The sequence below is a fragment of the Idiotropiscis lumnitzeri genome, chromosome 13 (genome assembly GCF_059441095.1).
Source record: "Idiotropiscis lumnitzeri isolate Australia: NSW breed Sydney's pygmy pipehorse chromosome 13, RoL_Ilum_1.0, whole genome shotgun sequence".
Classification (NCBI taxonomy): Eukaryota; Metazoa; Chordata; class Actinopteri; order Syngnathiformes; family Syngnathidae; genus Idiotropiscis; species Idiotropiscis lumnitzeri.
Genome location: NC_142403.1, coordinates 3,047,727 through 3,070,122, shown reverse-complemented (window position 1 = coordinate 3,070,122; position 22,396 = coordinate 3,047,727). Strand labels below are relative to the sequence as shown.

The following is a 22,396-nucleotide window of genomic DNA, read 5'->3' as shown; positions in this document are numbered from 1 at the left end:
GGCTCCTGATCAAAGTTTGAAGGTTAAGCTCAGTTGCAGCCTTAAAGCATCCATAAAATTCAAGCGTTGGAGTGAATCCTGATAAAATACACCTGCAAAATGTGCTGCAGCACCCACAGTGCACCTGCTAATTTGCAAACAGAAGGTAGACTTGGCATGGAAACGGACACATCTCCATTTTCATGCCGGGGCAAGTCTAGTGTAACGTGTTCGGGAATTTGTTACTGCAATATGTCTCACTGGGTGTTCCGGGTGACCAACAAAACATAACCTACGTAGGTCGTTAGTATATAGTAATTTACGATGCTCAAAAAAAATATGTTCCTACTAATCTTTAAAGGGGTTTTTTTCAGGTGCATATCACATTTTGAATGTGTAGATTATATTATGCATTCCAGAGAAGCAAAACAAAACTTTTTGTATTCAGGTTAAATAAAAACGAAATTAATCTTTAGCATAATACAATTCCTTAAATGAGGTCGGGAGCAAAGATGGAAAATTTTTTAACTAACAAGCTCAGTTTATATATTTTTTTTATCATGAAACTGATTTAGTAAGTTATTTATAATTTTCTTTTCTCTTCATTTTGGATAAATTGGGAAAAAAGTGGCAAATTGAAAAACGCCTACTCTCCATGTTTCGCCCGGAGTCATTGAAGGGACCGATTACAAACTCTCCATTGGAAAACATTGTAATGTCCAGAAACGGTGAACAATTGGCAACAAATTTGCTAATTTTGTTGTGCTAACAGCCTTTGTCTAACGGCCAGAAGCTAATTGTTGCTATTAGCCTTCCCATTAGCTTACTGTTAGCCGGGGAGGGAAGGTGGGGGATAAAGATTCCTGCTCGCCTGCAGGCTGCCTGCTGACGCCTGCCGTCTGCCGTCTGCCTCCTGAGAGTTGACACGACTTCAGCGTAGCTAAATGTCAGAAATCTAACCAGTCGGTGTTTGTGCGCACATTGTTGCTCTTGTCCGATTCAGACTGTATAAGTGGAGAATCGATCGGCATGGTAGTTTTGATTTTGTGGAGGTGGTCACATGAGCTCACATTTGATCTCAATTAATCCAAACTATTGTGCAGAACGCTTTTATACTTTCACAGGTTGAAGTGGATACGCGTATTAATGTGCAGTTGCATTAGGTGGCGATCGGTCACCATTTTAGACAACAGAACTGACAAAGCAAGCAATATTACCTCGCTTGCCACACTGCAGTGACATAGACGTGAAAACCAGAAAAAAATAACAAGCCGGGCTTCAAAAGGGGGTGTGCCAATTTGTTTTAAATTTCATCACAAAAAAGACCTTAAATCACTACAGTCTTTTTTTATGGGAGCATTTTAGAACTGATGTCATATTTACATGCAAACCTATTATATAGGTGCCAATGTTAAGCTCATCCAGGTGTCCTTTTAATTAGATTCATATAATTTCACTCATCCCGACTACATTAAAAACATGGATGCCAAAGAAAAGTGAATTATGTCTATTTAGTTTTCATTGTGTTAGTGCAATTCAGCATTGTCATATTGGTCTTGGTTTCCATTTAAAATTAAATAGTACCATTATTGATTAATTATTAATATTATTTTTAATAATATAATAAGTATTAAACATTTAAAAGCCAGCGATAAACATCAACGCGTATTGCATTTGTGCATGACTGTAGCACCACACTAGTGCACAGACACAAGCATTGCCGCAAAAATCGAATTGAAATTTGGAACTGAAAATCTAAAGGCGAATTGAATCAGTGCTTGAGCGAATTGTTACGTTCCTAATAGTTAACTGAAGCAACACTGATTGTAACACCCTTCTACTCTCAATCTCTCAACTCTCAAACCTTGGCCCCCTGGCATCTTATCTAAAGCCAACAGTCTCAAACTTGGGTTTTAAACTGGACAGTGATTTTAAATTTGATCCGCAGATCACTTCTGTTGTTCGATCCAGCTTCTTTCATCTTAGGCAGCTGGCTATATTGAAACCCTTTCTTGCCCAACAGCACTTAGATGCATTTGTTACATCTCGGCTAGATTACTGTATTGCACTTTACTTTGGAGTCAGCCAGTCCTCCCTCAAGCGCCTCCAATTGGTCCAAAATGCTGCTGCTCGCCTATTACCTGGAGCTCGGGAAGACAGATCATATAACTCCAATCTTAGCCTCTCTTCACTGGCTCCCAGTGCACTTTAGAGTTTGTTTCAAGATACTACTGTTCGTCTTGAAATCTTTAAATGGCCTCGCCCCAGCGTACCTCTCTGAGCTTGTCCACCCCTACGAACCTGCCCGCTGCCTCAGGTCTGTGGATCTAATGCTGCTGGAGGTGCCGAGGACTAAGCGGAGCCTCAGGGGGGATCGTGTCTTTTCTGTTGCCGGTCCTTCTCTATTGAATGAGCTACCATTATATCTTAGACAAGTCCCCTCTCTGTCCATTTTTAAAACCCGTTTGAAGACACATTTTTATTATTTAGCTTTCGACTCAACATGACTGTATTCTTCTGGTATCTATTGTAAATGTGTGTTTATGTGTTTTAATTTTTGTTCTTATTACCTGCTAATTTATATTACACCATAAGGAAAGCGCTTTGTTACAGCTCCATCTGTTGTGAAACGCTGTATGATAATAAAATTGTATTGTATTGTATTCAAACACATTTTGTACAAGGTGTTTTTCTGTCAGTTGTCAGCAGAACGGGCATCCATCAGTGACACACTCACAAACCATTGCTGTAGTCTGAATCCGCGATAACCGAAGTGCGAAGTAACAACACTGTATTTGAAACATTTCAACATTTCTTAAATGTATGTTAAAAAATGTACATAAATTAAATAAGCAACAAGCAATATGCAACATGACATGAAACAAACCTGTATGTCAAAAGTGTATGACGTGTGTGCCCGGAGCTTGCTGATTTCCACCTTGGTTACTTTTAACCTCCTCCGGCCTGGAACATAGGCCACGCTGTCATCACATGGCTGACACACTCGTCGCTCACTGCTGTGACACCGGTGGCAAAACACATTATAGGACAAGTCTTCACGATGCCCGATATCACGTGGTGGATGCCACTCCAGTTGCACTGATGTCTGGTTAACAACTGAGACCAAGTTACGGGGACCTGAAGGGACACCTGCATGGTGAAGGAGATGAGAGTATCAGAAATCACAGAAGTTCATGAGATTAAAAAAAAACACATTTAGAGGCATTTATGCCTTCTACTTAAACATTTTCACAGAATATAATTTTCTCCAATATCAGACAAATAACTTACATACTTTATCCATAGCGGTTGAATTTACAACTCAACATTTCATTAACAGCTTCATCAGCTACTTTTGAGAAAAACGTTTGATTTCCTTGCTTCTCATGTGACGTAATGTTAATTTATTTCAGCATTTCTTTGATGGCATCCTTAACCAGTTTTAATTATCACCTAACATGCACTGCTAACTGAAATGAAATTTGATTTCATCACTTCAGGTTTAGAGATGTAATCTGTACTTTTATTTTAATGTATTTTTCTAGTTTTATTTTGTGTTTACTTTGACTTGCTCTCAATCATGACCGTTAATTGAAATCAAACACTCTTTAAGGTTAAATAGTAGTCTCTAATCAAATTTGATTAAGTTTAACATAAAACAAAAAAGCAAACTCTTTTATGAAGTAAAGTCCCTCAGTATTGGTGTTTAAAATGTTCTTTGGCTAAAATTCATGTTTTGCCCTGGAATTGAAAGCACCAAACGTGATTTTCTTACATCACCATCAATTTGTGCGTGTGCTGCCATTGTTGCAGCGAGTTGCTTCCCTGTTGTCAGGAGAAGTTAGTGGCCAACTGTTTCACTTCGGGAAAAAAAATAGTTTGAGATTATCACCACTAAATAACTGAAAAGATGATAAGTGGTGGCATACAAGCAGCGTGGGCTCCCAATTATTCCGAATTTTACAGTGAAAGATGAAATGTACTGTGTCAGATAATATGGTGCAGCATAAGAAGGCTCTAATGTCATGGGGTCAAATAGATGGAAAAATGTAAACGCAGGCCTGGGAAAAAGGTCATCTCAAGCTGACGTACTGAGTTTTCCATTTAGATGCTGATCAAGTGAAACCTGGGTAAGATCAGAGCAAGATGCAGCATCATTTGCAGCATTTCTTGCCTCAATATCGCATCACCGCCACATAGTCAGGTCATGTGTTTTGCGTTGCCTTTCATGCTCAAGCATTAGCATCGATTTCAGCAGTGAAATAAGGTGAGGTGAACTGTGCATGAACCAGCTTTTAAATTCCCTTAAAAAAACATGAAGTTGTATCTAAGCCAGCAAGGACGTGCACATGTCTAAACATAGTACACATGCACGTAGGAAGCAAATTCTCCATGTTTGCATTGTCAATGCCAAAAGAAAAATATAATTTGGATGCAAAATCCCAGAAGACGTTTACTGACATTGTGAACCTCCTCACAACTGTTGGAGGCTGAAGGAGGGACTGTTAATTCCTTAGTTAAGAGGAGAAATACACACACACACGCATGCATACACATTCACACACAATCTTACTGGTTGCAGAGACGGTCTGAAATGATTCATGTCTCAACCTACTTCCACCACGTCTCAGTGGAATTGAGAGCGAGTGTGTTTCTAACCCTGCTCTTCATCTTGCATAGCAATGCAGGCCCTTCAACACTCAAAACATATATTCACGTCAATGAAAAGCCAGCGGAATGTGGAAGATGAAAAGATGGGACTCTGTTGCAGTAATGTCACTAACTTTTACAGAACACTCGTCCGCAGCAAATTTTAATCAGAGATGGCTTTTTTGGCCTTCAACTCTGTTTGGTTTAAAAAATGTCGTTACTTTTTTATTCCCTTAGATATTTCCCTTTTTTGCATTTAGGTTTGACCTATAAAAGGAGTTTACCATGTCTTGTATGATATAGATAGCAATGACGTATCAGATAAAAACTTCTGATAAAAAATTCAAACTGATCAAAATAATATAGAAACGTTTATTTGCGTTTCACATAAAAAAAACTTTAGTGGCAGAAAGTCAAACTCCATTATTTTGTGGTATTTTGATTAAAAATGAAAAATAAAGACTCGAAACAGGAACAAAATGTTGTGTAGTGCACGGATGCAGTTGTTTGTAGGGTGGTAATCATAATTCTATGTGCCCCTGTCAATATAGAGCACAAGACATTTGACTAGCGGCTTTGTCCTTTACTTACTGTACTGTATACTGTATGTTCCATCGTGATCCATAAAATAATTTGTTTTATGATGTACATATTTATATAGACATTTGACAGAATGACTCACTGGTGCACAAGTCCTGTGGTTTATCCATGTCACCACGATAGTAACCATTCCGACAACCACAAAGGGAGGCCGCTTCAACGGTGGAGCGGCTGTTCAGCGGACATTGCTGACATAATCCGGGCCCCTGGGTTGATTTAAAGGTACCCTGTGGACAAGCTGTGAACAAATTGGAAAATGAGAATTGTACATTTGAACAGTTTGTGATCATGCTAAGAGTTCATGCAAAAACTTATCAAATAGTGCAGGTTGTGTTGACAGTAGTACAGAAGGAGGATTTTTGGGTGACTGTACATTATTTAGAAAAGACACACAAAACATGTTTTGTAGGGTTTTATTTTAATTTTCTTTGTTGCTATTAGACAACAGTTTTACAGCTTTGATCCTCTTATGTGGGTCAGAGTGCTTTATATCTATTAAAATCCAAAGTTTTACCCTTCAAGCCTTTATGCATCTATGAATAGTTAAAGATGGTGCGCCCCCATTTTCAAGTTTTTCATCATTCAACTACAGCAAACGTGTTCTGAGCAAGAAGTCCTTTTTTTCTTATTCAGACAGCAGTTCCATCATTTGCCATCTCCTCAGAAAATGGCATTGTTGTAACGGATGACAGCATTAGTGCAGATTCCATGTTCTGTTTTGTAGGATTCATGAAGGCCAAATCAAATACCGGAGTCCAATTGAAGGTGTCACGAAACCAATTAACAAGCCAACTAACTAACTGTGTTTAAGAACTAAACTCCTCACAACTAAGTCATTTCCATGAAAAATTTATTGCTTTTACCATTTTCGATATTGCCTGCTAATTGTTATATTTGTCAATGCAAATGACTTTATCAAATAATTATAAGACATGAATGCACAATCAGTAAGCCACATATTTCATTGTCTCTTTTGACCATTTTAGTTTGAGATAAAAAAGTTGCATTTATGCCAGCATGGTAAAGTGTGTATTTTGTATATTTTAATTCTTTTCAAGGGGCCATGATATGATATTCTCTTTTTGTTGAGGTTTTCATCATAAATATGCATTCCCTCAGCGTGACTAAGTCCCCAATGTTGGGAGAAAATCGCCCCATGCTTCCGTTGCCAACGGCTGTTTGTATCAACATAACTCAAACAACACAATCAAATGGGCTGTTTTAGCAGATCGGTTTTAGACGTCACTAACCCCACCTTTTACGGTTTTAGATGACTCAGCGCAAACTTCACTGACAAGGGACTAAGGAAGAATAGAAAATAAACACGTCATGTCATGTCATTATCCACACCGCCTATCCCAGCTGACTACGGGCGAAAGGCGCACTACACCCGGAACTGGTCGCCAGCCAGTCACAGGGCAGACATAGACACCGTCACTGAGTGGGAACTGAACCCACGCTGCCCGCACACAACTCGGGCGAGTGTACCACTACACCATAAGTGACTGAAAATAAACATATATATAATATTTTATTTTTATACAATAAGTTCAAAAATTAAACTGTTCATTCGTGTTCATTTGTGTGGTTTTATTATGCCTGCATTTCCTGATTTATTTTATGATTTTTTTTCCCATAATGCAACAGGTTTTGGAAATACTCCGTGGCACTATGGGAAAACGATGCGGAATGAGGAAAAAAAATGCATGGCAGACAATGATAACACCCCCAAAAAAATAAAGAATACACCTTTTTTCTAACTCAACTTTCTGACATATTGGTATGTTTTCCATTTGGTATTGTTTCCCATGCGCAAATCCATTCCCCGCAGCATTATGGGAACACTGTTGTATTTGTAGCATTTAGCCTATAAGTAGGTTCGGGCATCCCCCTGGCTGTCATAAAATTTCAGTTTCTAAATAAAGTTAAAAAAGAAAAAAAGGAAACCTACGCTTGAGCCATTTGTAAGTACGATTGAAAATTCAAGCCAACACCTGGTCCGCAAAAGATACGGAGGTGTATGAACCGGTCCACTGTGAAAAAAAGGTTGGCGACCACTGTTCTCAACTTCTTGATTCTATCGCCATTGGTTTGTGGTCATTCATAGTGTTTCTATTTGTGCACAAGTACGGACGTCAAAGACAAACATGCTCATGGAACAGGTGAGCCTTGGCCACGCCCACCAAAATCTGCTCGTTTAATGCTAGGCTAATAGTGGATCTTCCTGGTGGAGCAAGTAATTCTACAAAGGACGTCCAGAGGATGGTTGTTGTTGTCGCTGCAACGCTCATGTCATGGGACCTTTAAGGCATCGACGGGCTCTCTGCCAACATTTTATTTCACCTGTACAATGATGATAAAGATGACGTCGGGTGGAATGTTGGTGCCTCCAAAATCCTCACTTTATAGGAGAGCCCAAAAATGTCATGTTTGTTCAACCGTCAACATTGTCAAAGAGAGCAAGCCATTTTCGGCACTTGATCAGTCAATAATGAAAAAACAGATGTGTACTGACCGACAGTACAGATTTGCGAGAAAATATTAAACGTACCAAATTGTGACATCAGCGATTTCTGCTTGATGCCAGCGATATCCGTCTTTTATCAATTTATGTGTGTCTTAACCAAATATGGTTCCTAGACCGATACAGCACTACACATTATCCAAGTTATTCATAAATGAAAAATAAAAAAAAAAGGTCATAATTAACCTGCTGTGGGCTGCAAGACCACTAATTGGAGACTTAGGATCACATCCAACAATTGTTTACAGTTAATTGGAACACAGCATGCAACATAACCTTGGGACTCAATAACAGTTCGCTGTTCTGGTAAATTTCCATTCCAATTAGTTGCAGTTGCAGTATTTTTTGCCAATTGCTCTCATGTGGCAAAGAGTGTGATAGGCAAGCGCCTATGTTAAAAAGCCAAGATATATACAGTAGTTTCGAGTCTACTCTGTGGACTACAGTATGGCACTGTTTGTAGCTTTTGCAATTAAATGCTTCCACAGCAGTTCAACTCATCAGAGAACCACTTTGTGAAGGAAACTATCACCCTGGCACCAAAATGTCTGGCAGCTTGACTGACTTTTAATCTCTTACTGGCACTTTAGCACAGTTCCTCGGTTCATGCTCTGTCTGCAGCAATCTGTTTAAGCTCCTCACGACCCCCTCCCGGATAGCCAATTTTCTTCTGAAGTAGAGCAGCATTGTCATCCATATTGGATGTGCTAAGCCTGCAGAGGATCATCTTACGATGACATCAGTGTCAAACGTCCGTCCCATTTCATAACTGGGCATTCATCCATGGATGGATATATATAATGTCAAAGCCACATTGCTCTTGTTTTTGATACGTTCACCCACCAGAGAGTTAAAATATATTTTTAATTTATTTTGTTTTTATTTTATGGAGCTAAATAAGACTGAATTTAATGAAAAGGAGCTCAGTCAGGTGAGGAAAAAAGCTCAGATATTTTAAAGTTTCTATTCAATTGTTACCCATATTATATATGGCTATATATGCTGTATAGAATACAGACAGAGGAGGATTAATTTATATTACCTACTGTATGTTTTCCATACAGTACATTGATTCATTTGTGGCCACCATAATAACATTTTGAACGCTGCATCCTATCAGTGCATTGACACATATTATCGACGCTTCCCCTCTAATTAGCGGCCCCACTCACTCACTCACTCACTCACTCACTCACTCACTCACGTGTCTCCGTCCTGTAATAATTTCATACTTCCTTTGAAGCTCATTGTGTCTGTAAATTCCGAGATGTATTCAAGCAAATACATGATAATTCACATATTTGCTCCCATTAGAAATTCCATTGAATTTATATTGAATATTTTTATGCACGACAGCGTGGTGGGCGACTGGTTAGCACGATGGCCTTACAGTGCAGAGGTCGTGGGTTCGATTCCACCTCCGGCCTTCTTGTGTGGAGTTTGCATGTTCTCCCCGTTCCTGTGTGGGTTTTCTCCGGGCACTCCGGTTTCCTCCCACATTCCAAAAACATGCATTGCAGGTGGATTGGACACTCTGAATCGCCCCTAAGTCTGAGTGTGAGTGCAGATGTTTTTTGTCAATGTGTGCCCTGCGATTGTCTGGCAATCAGTTCAGGGTGTACCTGATGCCCGAAGAGAGCTGGGATAGGCTCTAGCACCCCCAGCTATCCTTGTGAGGAGAAGCAATACAGATAATGTATGGATAAGTATGCACAGATACAATCAAATTAATCAGATATTGACTGCTGTGGTTAAAAAAAAAAAGGAAAAAAAATCATTGTGTTTGTGTCACTTAACCATCGAAATACAGAGCACAAGGGCAGTTTTTATGTAAATTAAAATACAATGGAGACAACAATTCAACATGGAGACGTAGAGGAGCTAATAATCATTAAAAAATGTATTAAAATAATTGACCAATGAGCAATTAATGAAACAGGAGATAGGAAACTGCAGATGGAACCAAAGTCTTTGAACAAATTGCAGGAAGAGTCAGGCAACAAACTTTTTTAATTTATCACCAGGTAGCAGTCAGACTTCATGTATACATGAATGAAGTCTATACTACAAAAGAAAAGCCCCAAATTATTCCCCACTAACATCACTCATCAGATACTCTCCCTCCTCAATTTCCAACAGTCTCTTGTATGCATGCACACCTTCATAATTGCAACTCTGCCTTCCTTTGAAGTCATCCCTTCAGGACTGTCATCATTGTGTGTGCGTGTGTGTGTGTGTGTGTGTGTGTGTGTCCGTTCTCTGAATAGGCCGACAGACATCTGGCTTGTCAAGGTCATTTATCCAGCAACAAGTTTGTATGCACTGGGTATTTCACCATGGCAACATGTGCTGCCATTAGTCGTCTACACAGAGACGTCTCTCCTTTCAAAGCTAATTCAAAGATGTGCCCAACTATGAACTGTTGAGGCAGCATTTTCTTTTACTCTTTTGTATTTATTCATGATGATATCACATAAGGTGATGGCAAAATGGAGAAAGATCATAGAATTGGAAATGGATGTGCTGAGTTGGAAAATCAGTACATCTCTGTCCCGCTTTCTCAGTACCAGATCGTTGAGTGAACCGTGTTTAATCTTTCAAGCTTTACACACCAAAGCAAGTTACGCTGTATGCGTCGATCTGGCCATGCAACTCAAGGACAATATGGTAAACTCCACAAGTTTGAATACAAAAAGAATTTAATGTGTACGGCAAATCATGTTTAGGAGGCTATATGGACCTACGTGCATGATTATCACTGCATTCAGTGCATTTGATCGAATGTATGTTTGAGCGGCACATAGTGATAGTCAAGGTTTGATTGAGTGACTGATTAATTAAAAAGTAAAAACAAATCAATTGGGCTAAATCATAAAGACATGCTTGTCCCCATTTGGGCCTCTTGTGGATGAGGTCGGGCCTATATTAGCAGATTTTGGGCAAGAAGTGGTCTACACCCTGGACTGGCTGGTTGCTAGACACATAAAAGAAAACACCATTCACACTCAAATTTGGATCAACAATTCAGTCCTGAACTAAGCAACCATACCAAATTTTGGAAATATAAGAAGAAGCCAGATTACCCCCAGTAAATCCAGGCGAGGGTGGAATGCGCCTCTTGCCCAAAGCCAGCTTCGACAAAACATGCACGACTCCGATCAGTGCTTGAGGGGAAAAAAATAAGTGGCGGTATTCCCTTTATTCGACTGTTGCCGGGTAAATTAGACGCTGAATACCTCATTTGGTTGTTTGATAGCAACAGTTTGGCCATTCTTGGTATGTGCAATTATCGCTGACAGCAAGTGGAAAGGAAGATGCTCTTCACTTCCAAGATTAACGTGTCAGTCTGTGTCATCGTCACCTGCTTTATCACCCGTCGGGGTTCTCTTTTGACCACGGCAATATTTATAGGTTCAACTGTTTTCAACCAATGACTGTATAAATAACGACTTAAGTTCCTACTCGCTCTGAAATGTTGACATTCTTCACTATTATTCTTTATCATCATAAAAAGTGGCGTTACTCCGTACTGGTGCCTACCGGTCCACTTAAAACATTGACTGTAACGAGAAAAATCTGTATAGAAAATGGATGGATAGAAAAATCACTGATTTTAATTGGGCCAATGCTCGAAGGTGCAGAAAATTTTCTGAATTGGTTATTTACCAACAACCAGATATATTTATTCATCACAGGAGAAATTGGTGGTGAAATGTAATTTTACATTTTCGGTCCTTTCCTTTTAATTTACCTTTCCACTTTGTGTCCTCCTCACCCATAAAAGCGAACTTTGTTTAATAAGTTTCTTTTATCACTTTCCCTTTCCTGTATGTCTACTGTAACATCATATCTCTGACAGTACCAAACTAATTTTCTCTCTTCTTAATTAGTATGGAATGAAACAGTCTCACTGATCATTTCAGTACATGTACATGAACATCACACAAACACACACTCTATAACCGAAACACACACCAAGAGAAATGCATACAGACCGAGGCACACATACAATGGATTAGTCTCGAGAGAAAATGAGAAACGAGGGGAACTACTATATGGAGGAAATGGTGAAAGACGGCAGATAAAAAGGGAGTGCAAACGAGACACACTAGAGGATGACGAGTATTTTTGTGCCATCTTCACCCAAACTTTCTTCTGCCGTGTATTTTTTATTGATTTTTTTTAGCAAAAATACATCTAACTGTTTCTGTGCTTGCAATTATTCATTCATAAGAAAACTACATTTTAGAGAGACCATTGAGCCTGAAATGACTCAGCATTGATGATGTTTAATGGACTGAACAAGGACTTAGACATAAAAAAGTAGGTGCTGTAGCATGGTTGTTAGCACCAAGGTTCTAAATTAACTTTTTAAAAAACGCTGTGGCAAGTGACACGAAAGTCAGCAGACAATCAGAATTTATAGCATCGGATTGGGCATTGAATTTCAATTGAAATAATTCCGGTTCTAATTTTCGATTCCGGTTCCAAATGATTCTTGATTTTGATTATATTGGAGTGTTCAAACTATGGCAATTCATTTTCAGCATCTCAAAGCACAGACTAATACAACATTTGACGCGGCCCGTTTACGTTCTTTTTCCTGCATTATCCTCCTGCATTTACCTTTTATACTGAGAGGCAAAGCAGGAGAACAGAAGAAGTTTGTTCTCAGTCCTCAATTCCTTGTTTTCAACTAATCAGTCTTCATTCGATATCTTGAAAAATCATTGTTTTGCTTTATTACCTAGCTTTTTTTCAACTATATATTATGTATAAAAATGAATATATTGTAGCTCTACAAATCAACGTATTAATTACAGTTTATAAATTCTTGGAGCCAGTCAGCAGTTGTAAAAGTGCTTCCCGTGTTTACTGAAGAATTAAACGTTGATGACGCTTGTGACGAACCTGCAGACACAAACTAACTGTATTCACCCCCATAAACTAACACAGTGAGACACGTCTTTCTGTCACTCACACCATGCTTCCATGAGTGCTTAATGCATCAGTTTTTCGACGTTTACCACCATTCATCAACAAAACGGCGTCCATCAGTGATGGATTGACAGACCTTCCATCACCGCTGGCGGAATGTCCCCCTCTGATATTAACATGAATTATTGCTGCACCATAGAATTCACAAACGATTATTCTGCTAGTCGACTAATCACCAACAGTAGTCGTGGTGAGTCGACTAATCGGATCATTTGAAAATCGCCCCATATCACCATCAGCATGCAGCTGCTCTTATTACATCTTGAATTCATTAATATATGTACACATGAATAATAAAGACGTTTAAGATGGTAGTAAATTGGCGGCACAATGGCCGACTGGTCCGCATGATGGCCTTATAGTGCAGAGGTTGTGTGTTCAATTTCAGCTCCGGCCTTCCTGTGAGGAGTTTGCATGTTCTCCCCGTGCCTGCGTGGGTTTCCTCCGAGTACTCCGGTTTCCTCCCACATTCCAAAAACATGCATGGCAGGTTGATTGGACACTCTAAATTGCCCGTAGGTATGAATGCGAGTGTGGATGGTTGTTCGTCTTTGTGTGCCCTGCGATTGGCTGGCAACCAGTTCAGGGTGTCCCCTGCCTACTGCCCAAAGTCAGCTGGGGTAGGCTCCAGCACCCCCCGCGACCCAAGTGAGGAGAAGTGGTACAGATAATGGATGGATAGATGGTACATTCAATTTGTATAAAACGTTTCAGCTTGTACCAGCATTCCAAACATGTTTGTAAATGATGAGTATGTTAACAAAATATAACACTTCCACTCACTCACTCTCTAACTTTACCTCCCCTCTCGCACCACACAAGACGGCATTGCTCAGACGACGTCAGGCAACTTTTGAAGCCGTCCGCGAGATGCTTCGAGTCCTCTATGCCCATAGATAGCGCAATTGAGTTAACCTTCTCTCCAATTAGCGGTCTAATCAGCGGAAATTATTTTAGCAAAACAACAGTTAAAGCATTCCAGGACACGCTCATTTACGCTGCTGTCCTTCGTCCGTCAAGCCGCAAGCAATTTCCTCTGAGCAGGTAAACTGAAACTTTACTGAACCACAATCGATTCCTTGTTTGTTTGTTTTTTTACTTTATATCCCGCTTCGTTTAATCGGATGCATTTCACTCTCTCTTCCACGGTCATTACCGTTCTTTTTGTTTGAATGCCATGATCCACAGACGACAAAACTCATGCCAAAGAAGTCATTTACCGTATTTTCGCAGCCATAAGGCGCACTTTAAAGTCCTGAAACTCGTCCAAAAAAGCCAGGGCGCCTTTTGAGGCGGAGCGCCCATCATGTGGACCAAGTGCACCAAGTGCACCGTTGGGCAGACTGCTTTAACTGCCTGCACACTGCTTATATAGAGAGAATGCGGGCGTGGCTAACGACAGCAGGCGGACGTGAGAGGGGAGATGGGCGTGAATGACAACGCAAAGGCACGCCCCTAGTGCAAAGCAGCCCCCAATGCCCCTATATGGGCAAACGTGTCTGCTAGCTCTGTTGTTAGGGCTTTCGCATCATGAGGAGCCGCACGCAGCAACGACACGGGGAATCTGACAATGACGAGAGGGAACCTGGCGTGTTTGTGGGAGAACTTGCCCAGCTGTTTATTTCTGATACAGAAGACAATTTTGATGGATTTGTGGATGATGACTGATTAATAATAATGTGAGTACATTGTTAAATAGTTCAATAAAATACGACCAAACTCAGTTTTGCTCCTGTTGCCTTTTTAAAAACATGCTATCTTCTTAGTGTGCATGCATGTAAACTAAGGTATTGTATGGTAGGCTGGGAGGCGGAATTTTGCTGGGCCTCCACTCTTATGCTATTCAGTTGATTTGGGGTGATAGTTTTACTTTTGATGTAACACCGTGACCGCACATCGTTTGTTGATTAGTGATTTGCTCACACCGGCATTGTGTCGGCATCCCATCTGAGGGGCTGCGCGGCAACGAGACGGCGAGGCAGACTGATAATGACTCTCGTGTTTGGTGGAGAACGTGTCCAGCTGTTTATTTCTGATACAGAAGACAATTTTGATGGATTTGTGGATGATGACTGATTAATAATAATGTGAGTACATTGTTAAATAGTTCAATAAAATACAACCAAACTCAGTTTTGCTCCTGTTGCCTTTTTAAAAACAGCTACCCATGCTATCTTCTGTTTTAGTGTGCATGCATGTAAACTAAGGTATTGTATGGTAGGATGGGAGGCGGAATTTTGCTGGGCCTCCACTCTTATGCTATTCAGTTGATTTGGGGTGATAGTTTTAGTTTTGATGTAACACCGTGACCGCACATCGTTTGTTGATTAGTGACTTGCTCACACCGGTATTGTGTCGGCATCCCATCTGAGGGGCTGCACGGCAACGAGACGGCGAGGCAGACTGATAATGACTCTCGTGTTTGGTGGAGAACGTGTCCAGCTGTTTATCTTGGATACAGAAGACAAGGACTTGGTGCATTTTTGGATGAGGACAACACGTTGTTAAAAGCTAAAATAAAGTATCACCGAACTCCCGCTGCCATTTTAAAAACACGCTAGCGCGACTGCTCGGTTCTGTTTGCGCCCAATGATACGGTGCGTTCTACCTATGTATCAAATACAGAAATAGCTCCCTCAATTGGTACTGCGCCCTTTGATACGGCGCGTCTTTTGGCCATAAAAATACGGTACATGTTGTCGTTTTGGATCCCATCATGGCGGAGCGGTCAAAGTTTTTTTGTTGTATGTCTGGGTTTGCGCTACTGCAGGCTTCGCTGTGGCTGCCGGGTTATTATTGAAATATCGAAATTTCCGTTGTGAGGAATAGATCATTAATGTAATGTAGTCGAAGAAAATTTAATGCATACATTTTTTTTCCAGGTGCGGGAATTTCCATTTGACAGAGGTCCATAGGTGGGAATACTTACTGTACTGAGGCCTTAAAATTTATAGCTGTAAATGTTTAGTGCATTTTAAAATGGAACCCTACACGATGCTGAGTTGTACTATGAAACTATCTGTAAATAAATGCATAAATACTTGGAAACATATTTCACTCGCCATCGTGCTAACAAGTTGGCTTCCGTGCCGCCCCTTCTTGGGCGCCAATCCATTTTTTATGTAGAAAGGACTGAAATCATGAGTGTAAAATTAAGGAAATGCACTGTGCTATAGTAAACTAAAATAAACACCTGTATTGGTTTTTAATTATTTTTTTTTATTGATCTACACCTTCAAAATGTGTCATACACTTGGAATGAACAACTTTAAAGATGAGGAGGAACATAATTTTTTAGCACTGTAAATTAGTAAAAAATTTTTCCAAGATGGCGGCGCGCATGGACGCAGCGGCTAACAGCTCCCCCTCACAGTGCTCCTTATTACTTTTTATTAGTGTTTGCTTGCTCTTATTGGCATCAACTGAGGCACAACATCGATATACCCGCCAGGACATCGTGAACATTGGATATCGATGCGAAATAACCATCACAGAGGAATTTTGCTATGATCGCAAAATTCCGAACGAACTGGCGAGGCTGCCCGGCTCACCGTGGCTGGTCATCGGGACCGGGAGGCGGCGCAGGCGATGCAGAGAGAGGAAGCAGAAGCGAGGCTGCAGGTCCGGTGTCTTGCAACGGCTGCGACGGCAGCCCCATAGGCAACCACTACCGAGTCTGCACCTCACCAACGCCAGATCCGTGGTCCACAAAATCGACGACCTGGGATTACAAATCCTGGGAAACCGCTATGTGCGAGATAGCAGTGTGATCGTCGTCACGGAAACCTGACTGCACGCAGACGTCCCCGACGCTAGCATCCAGCTGGCCGGGCGCTCGCTACATCGCGCGGATCGGACGAGGGACACACCGGTAAGAGGAGGGGCTGGGGGCTCTGTGTTTACGTGCATGAGAACTGGTGCGGCGATAGCACGATCGTCGAGAAGCACTCTTCCCCCGACATCGAGTTCATGTCCGTTAAATGCCGGCCTTATTTTCTCCCGAGGGAGCTAACGGTAGTGATTGTCACAGCTGTTTACATCCCTCCCGACGCTAGCACTAGCACGGCGCTCTCGCTACTCGCGTGCGTCATCAATAAACATCAGCGGGTGCACCCTGATGGCGTCCACATTGTAGCGGGAGACTTTAATAAGGCCAATTTAAAGACTGTACTCCCAGAGTTTCACCAGCATGTCAAGTGCCCGACGAGGGGAGACAACACTCTCGACCATGTGTACTCGAACATCAAGCACGCATACAGAGCCCTCCCACTCGCCCCCCTCGGCCAGTCAGACCACCTGTCCTTGCAGCTCGCACCTGCGTACACCCCTCTCAGGCGCAGATTCAGGCCTACCACAAAGACTGTGAAAACCTGGCGTGACGACGCCATGAGTGAATTACAGGACTGCTTTCATGACACAAACTGGGACCTCTTTGATCATCAGGACGTTGATGTCTACACGCATTGTGTACTGGACTACATCAAGTTCTGCATGGAAACTGTGTCCCAACAAAAGACTATACGGACCTTCCCAAATGCGAAGCCCTGGATGTCCAGCAGGGTTCGCGCTCTCCTCAAGGCCCGTGACGCTGCCTTCAGGTCAGGCGACAAAGCCCAGTACAGGGTGGCTCGTGCTGACCTGAGCAAAGGCATCAAGCTAGCCAAGGCAACCTACAAGGGGAGGCTGGAGGCCCACCTTGCCAGTAACAGACCACGGGAGGTGTGGCAGGGTCTACGGAGCATCACCAACTTCCGTGGCAGCAGCACGACCTCTGTAGACCCGAGTGCATCGCTGGCAGAGGAGCTTAACTGCTTCTTCGCTCGCTTTGACTCGCCCCAACCGTCACACCCCCGCACTTCAAGCTCCAACTCCCCCCCACTCATCGTAGAGGAACACGATGTGAGGCGCGCGCTCCTGGCGGTCAACCCCAGGAAAGCTACTGGACCCGACGGAATACCAGGCAAGGTCCTCAGAGCATGTGCCCACCAACTGTCACATGTTTTCTGCAGGATCTTCAACCGCTCCCTGGCTCAGGCAGTCATCCCCTCCTGCTTGAAAACTTCCACCATTATTCCTGTCCCCAAAAAGTCACCAGCCGTCCACCTGAATGACTACCGTCCTGTTGCTATCACACCAGTCATTATGAAGTGCTTCGAGAGGCTGGTTCTCCAGCACATCAGGGACTGTCTTCCTCCCACTCTGGACCCCTACCAGTTTGCATACCGGGCTAACAGATCCACTGAGGACGCCATCGACACTGCTCTGCATGTTGTACTGGGCCACCTGGAACAACAGCGGAGCTATGCAAGGATGCTCTTTGTGGACTACAGCTCGGCATTCAACACGATCATCCCAGACATCCTCGTCGCCAAACTGGACACTCTCGGCCTCCCTGCCCTCACACGCATCTGGATTAAGGACTTTCTGACCAACAGACCCCAGACTGTGTTGCTCGGCCCCTACACGTCCTCCACCCTCATGCTGAGCACCGGTTCCCCCCAAGGATGCGTGCTGAGCCCTCTCCTGTACGCCCTCTACACCTACGACTGGAGCCCGGCCCACGGCAACAACACCATCGTCAAGTTTGCTGACGACACGACAGTGGTCGGTCTGATCTCGGAAGGTGACGAGACAGCCTACAGAGAGGAGGTAAAGAGACTGACAACTTGGTGCAAGGACAACAGACTGCACCTTAACTCTGCTAAAACAAAGGAGATTGTCGTCGACTTCAGGAGGAACAAGACGCTGCCGCCCCCCCTCTGCATCGAAGGCGTGTGTGTGGAGAGGGTCCACACGTTCAAGTTCCTGGGAGTACAGATCTCCGATGACCTTTCTTGGAGTCACAACACCACAGCAGTGGTAAAGAAGGTCCGCCAACGTCTGCACATCCTGAGAGTCCTCAGGAAATTCAACCTGGACAGGAAGCTGCTGCTGGCCTTCTACCACTCGTCCATCGAGAGCCTGCTGACGTACTGTGTCTCCACCTGGTACAGCGGCTGCACTGGGGCGGACAGAGTGAGGCTCCAGAGGACAGTCAAAACAGCGCAAAGGATTATTGGCTGCCCTCTCCCCTCGCTGTCGGACATCTACACCGCCCGGTGCCTCAGAAGGGCTCTCAACATCGTCAAAGACAATACCCACCCAAACTCACACCTGTTCGACCTGTTGCCCTCTGGCAGGCGCTACAGATGCATCAAATCAAGGACCAATAGACTGAGAAACAGTTTCTTTCCGAGAGCCATCTCCATACTGAACTCTCACACACACACACGAGACCACCCTAACCTTGCAAAACAGCATTGTGATGTGTTTCTATATGCCCTATTCAGTACTGAATTATTTATTTATCTAATTTATATATTTGTCTGTATTATTGTTGTATTGCACTGGAGAGGGGAGCCCTCTAATCTCATTGCACACTTGAGTACAATGACAATAAAGGGATTTCTATTCTATTCTATTCTATTCTAGTAGATTATTTTATTGCTACGTGTTGGCATAAAGAGCTCGTGGCAAATTGGTCATGTTGTGTTACCTGGAGTGCTGAGATTTACGGGTTCATAAATGCAACACTCAATGCGTGGTCGCCAAACGCGAGTGACCAGGAGGTAGTGCATGTACTCTTGCTGTTCGATGTCTACTGCGGCTATACAAAAACCGTGTTTTATTTATTGATCCTTCCATCCATCTTCTGTACCACTTCTCCTCGCTAGGATCGCGGGGGGTGCTGGAGCCTATCCCAGCTATCTTCGGGCAATAGGCGGGGGACACCCTGAATTGGTTGCTAGCCAATTGCAGGGCACACAGAGACGAACAACAATCCACGCTCACACTCATACCTGGGGCAATTTAGAGTGTTCAATCGTCCTGCCATGCATGTTTTTGGAATGTGGGAGGAAACCAGAGTACCCGGAGGAAACCCATGCAGGAACGGGGAGAACATGCAAACGCCACACAGGATGGCCGGAGCCGGGATTGAACCCACGCTTGATGCTGTCGCTCACTGTGAGGCCATCGTGCTAACCAGTCGGGCCACCGTGCCACCCTTTATTTATTTATGTATTTATTCATTTATTGAATATGTATAAATGTAAGTTCGCTGACTAATGCTGCCATAATCCACAATAAACGCGACAATATGTTAGGGTACCGCAACAGGACATGCATGTGATGTTCCATCAGAGCCACACGGTAGCCTGTATATGCTAATTACAGTCACTTCCCAGAAATAACAGTCACTATGTCAGTAACTGGTCATCACCTGCAGCGTACTTCCTTTTTCATGCTCATTTATCACCAATGTGCTGCTATGAAAGGGAGGTTTACATCGTAATAACTAATTTTGTGAAATGTGTCAGGATTTTCGGACTCTGTCGGTAACGCTGGCAAGGATTAGCCATAAAACTCAAATGATTCTGGATGACCCAAATTACCACTACCGCGCATGTGCATTTTAGGCAGGGAAACAGCCAGAGGGAGAAGCGGAAGACAGTGTGAAGACAGTGCCTAGTGCTTTAACGAGGTGATGACTAATAAAATGAACAGTCGACGATTTTGATCGTCAACGTCGTTGTGATTTGGCGACTAATCCTGGCAGCCTTAATGCAGGTATAAATGTAGTTGAAACAAGAGAGTTGCTGAGTTTTATTTAATCATACTTTACTACCACCTAAGGTGACGTATGAAGACACAGAACCCATGTTCTATTCTTTTCCTCTATGTCCACTACACAGAGAGCCCGAATGCTTCAAATTATCAATTATATTCATCAAAATTTTTCAAATTTGTTTGTCCTAAGGGCAGTTGTCTTTAAACCAGTATAAATCTTGGCTGATATTCATAATTATTACTGGAAATGTCTTTGCTGTGTCGCTCCTGTATTTGCCACAAAATTGCATGTGCTGCTAGTGGGCTCATTATAAAAGAAATTAATTTAGTCGGACTAGTGTATAGTACATTCTTTAAATGTTTCTTACTTTATGAGGTACAAATGTAAAAACAAAGATTCACCTCTGCACAGGTTGTCACTGTCTGGTTCATATCCTGCCTTACAGCTGCAGCTGCCAATGGGTACCATCCACTCGCCATCGCCGTTACAGTATAGCTTTATGGGCACATCCACTTCCTCCGCATTGGGGATACAACTTCCTCTGGCAATGACAAGTGATGTGGATTCTGCTCCGGTAAGTGTCTGTAAAAATACATTTAAAATATTTAACCTCGAGTACACAAAACTATGTGACTGAAGACACTTCTAAAGAGCAACTGCATACATTCCGTACCTCTGGGAAGTAGGCAAAGTTCTGAACTATGCTGGGACATTTTTTGTAGAAAACTCTGACAGCAAGGAGAGACATACAGGCTCCCAGATCCTGGAAAGCCAAATGGAACCCTTTTCCTTTGGACAGTGGGCCAAAACTCCGAACTTCTGTGTTCACCTTCATCAACCTCCCGCCAAAATCCACTTGGGAGAAACTTTCATCTGCTGCAATGGTGTCCACCTATTGCACAAGACAGAGTACGAGAAGCAGCAAAGGTATTAAGCACTGTCCAAGTCCTGCCACTTGCATTTTGTTTCAATTATCTTTTAAACGAATGGCACAAGAGTAGGAAACGTAGCAATAAATCACTAAAACAAACAATAGAAAAGCCACAAAACCTTGGAGAGGATATCTGATTCTGTTGGAAGCAAAAGCTCCTTAAAACTGACCGGTCCAATATGGACTACCTGATGGACCCAAAATGCTATGGTAGTAGTGGTCAGGGTTGTGCAGCATTCAATTTATTGTGAAATTGGACAAACTGGTGAGGTGAGCTCCTCACTGTAGATAGCACTGCGATTGTCACCTTTTTGTTCCTGACCACCCGCGCCCCTTCGAATATTGCACACTCGGGTGACAAAGTACACACTTTATATGGAGGCAATTTGCTACCGGGACTCACAGGTTCAGCGCTGCTCTTTACTTTTTATAATGTGGTACCTTGACTTACAAGTCACATTTGTTCCAAGAACAAGCTCACAACTCAATTTGCTCATATACATCGACTTATCTCATTGAAATAAATTCAAATGCCATTACGCTATTTTTTCGAACGCATGTGTCGCTTCGGAGCATAAGCCATATATTTGGGGGGAATTATGATTTTTTATTTTATTTTTTTTACAAAATCCTAGACCAAGAAACAGCAGAGCTTGGACTACCACCTGGAGTGGGCAATCACAGATGCGGCCAAGTATAACCAGCGGCATTTTGCTCTTGTGGTGTCCACCCAAATTGGAGATCCAACACACGGCATCACCACATCTCTTGTTGGGAGCGCGCTGATCACTCGCCGGTGAGTTTAAATTCCAGCCCACCAACTCAGCTCAGCAGTGTTTTTGAAGGGACGCAAAGCGACATTTTACTAAGGTACCAAGTGACCTACATTATTTTCAACATAAAAAAGAAAAAATCATTTTTTTTGGTGGATGCGAGACTGATAAGGTGTAGCGTACACAAACACAAAATATATGCTAATAACACACAATTAAAAACTTATTTTTACCTCTTCCCAGAGTCAACTTGGGAACACATCTACCAGTCGCTGTATTTTGAAAGACAAATGTAAAAAAAAAAATAATAAAATAAAAAAAACAATAAAAGA

The 22,396-nt window shown here is 42.4% G+C and overlaps 1 protein-coding gene across 1 annotated transcript in view; it reads right to left on the bottom strand.

Annotated features, from left to right (window-relative positions):
- LOC148324046 (ephrin type-B receptor 1-like) overlaps positions 1 to 22,396 on the bottom strand; it is a 105,407-nt gene that overhangs the window by 56,370 nt on the left and 26,641 nt on the right. The window contains exons 4-7 of the mRNA XM_088314038.1: positions 21,034 to 21,252; positions 20,762 to 20,942; positions 5,312 to 5,467; positions 2,867 to 3,129 (exon numbers count right to left, since the gene is read on the bottom strand). Coding sequence (XP_088170164.1) covers positions 2,867 to 3,129; positions 5,312 to 5,467; positions 20,762 to 20,942; positions 21,034 to 21,252 — 819 coding nt within the window. The remainder of the gene's footprint in view (positions 1 to 2,866; positions 3,130 to 5,311; positions 5,468 to 20,761; positions 20,943 to 21,033; positions 21,253 to 22,396) is intronic.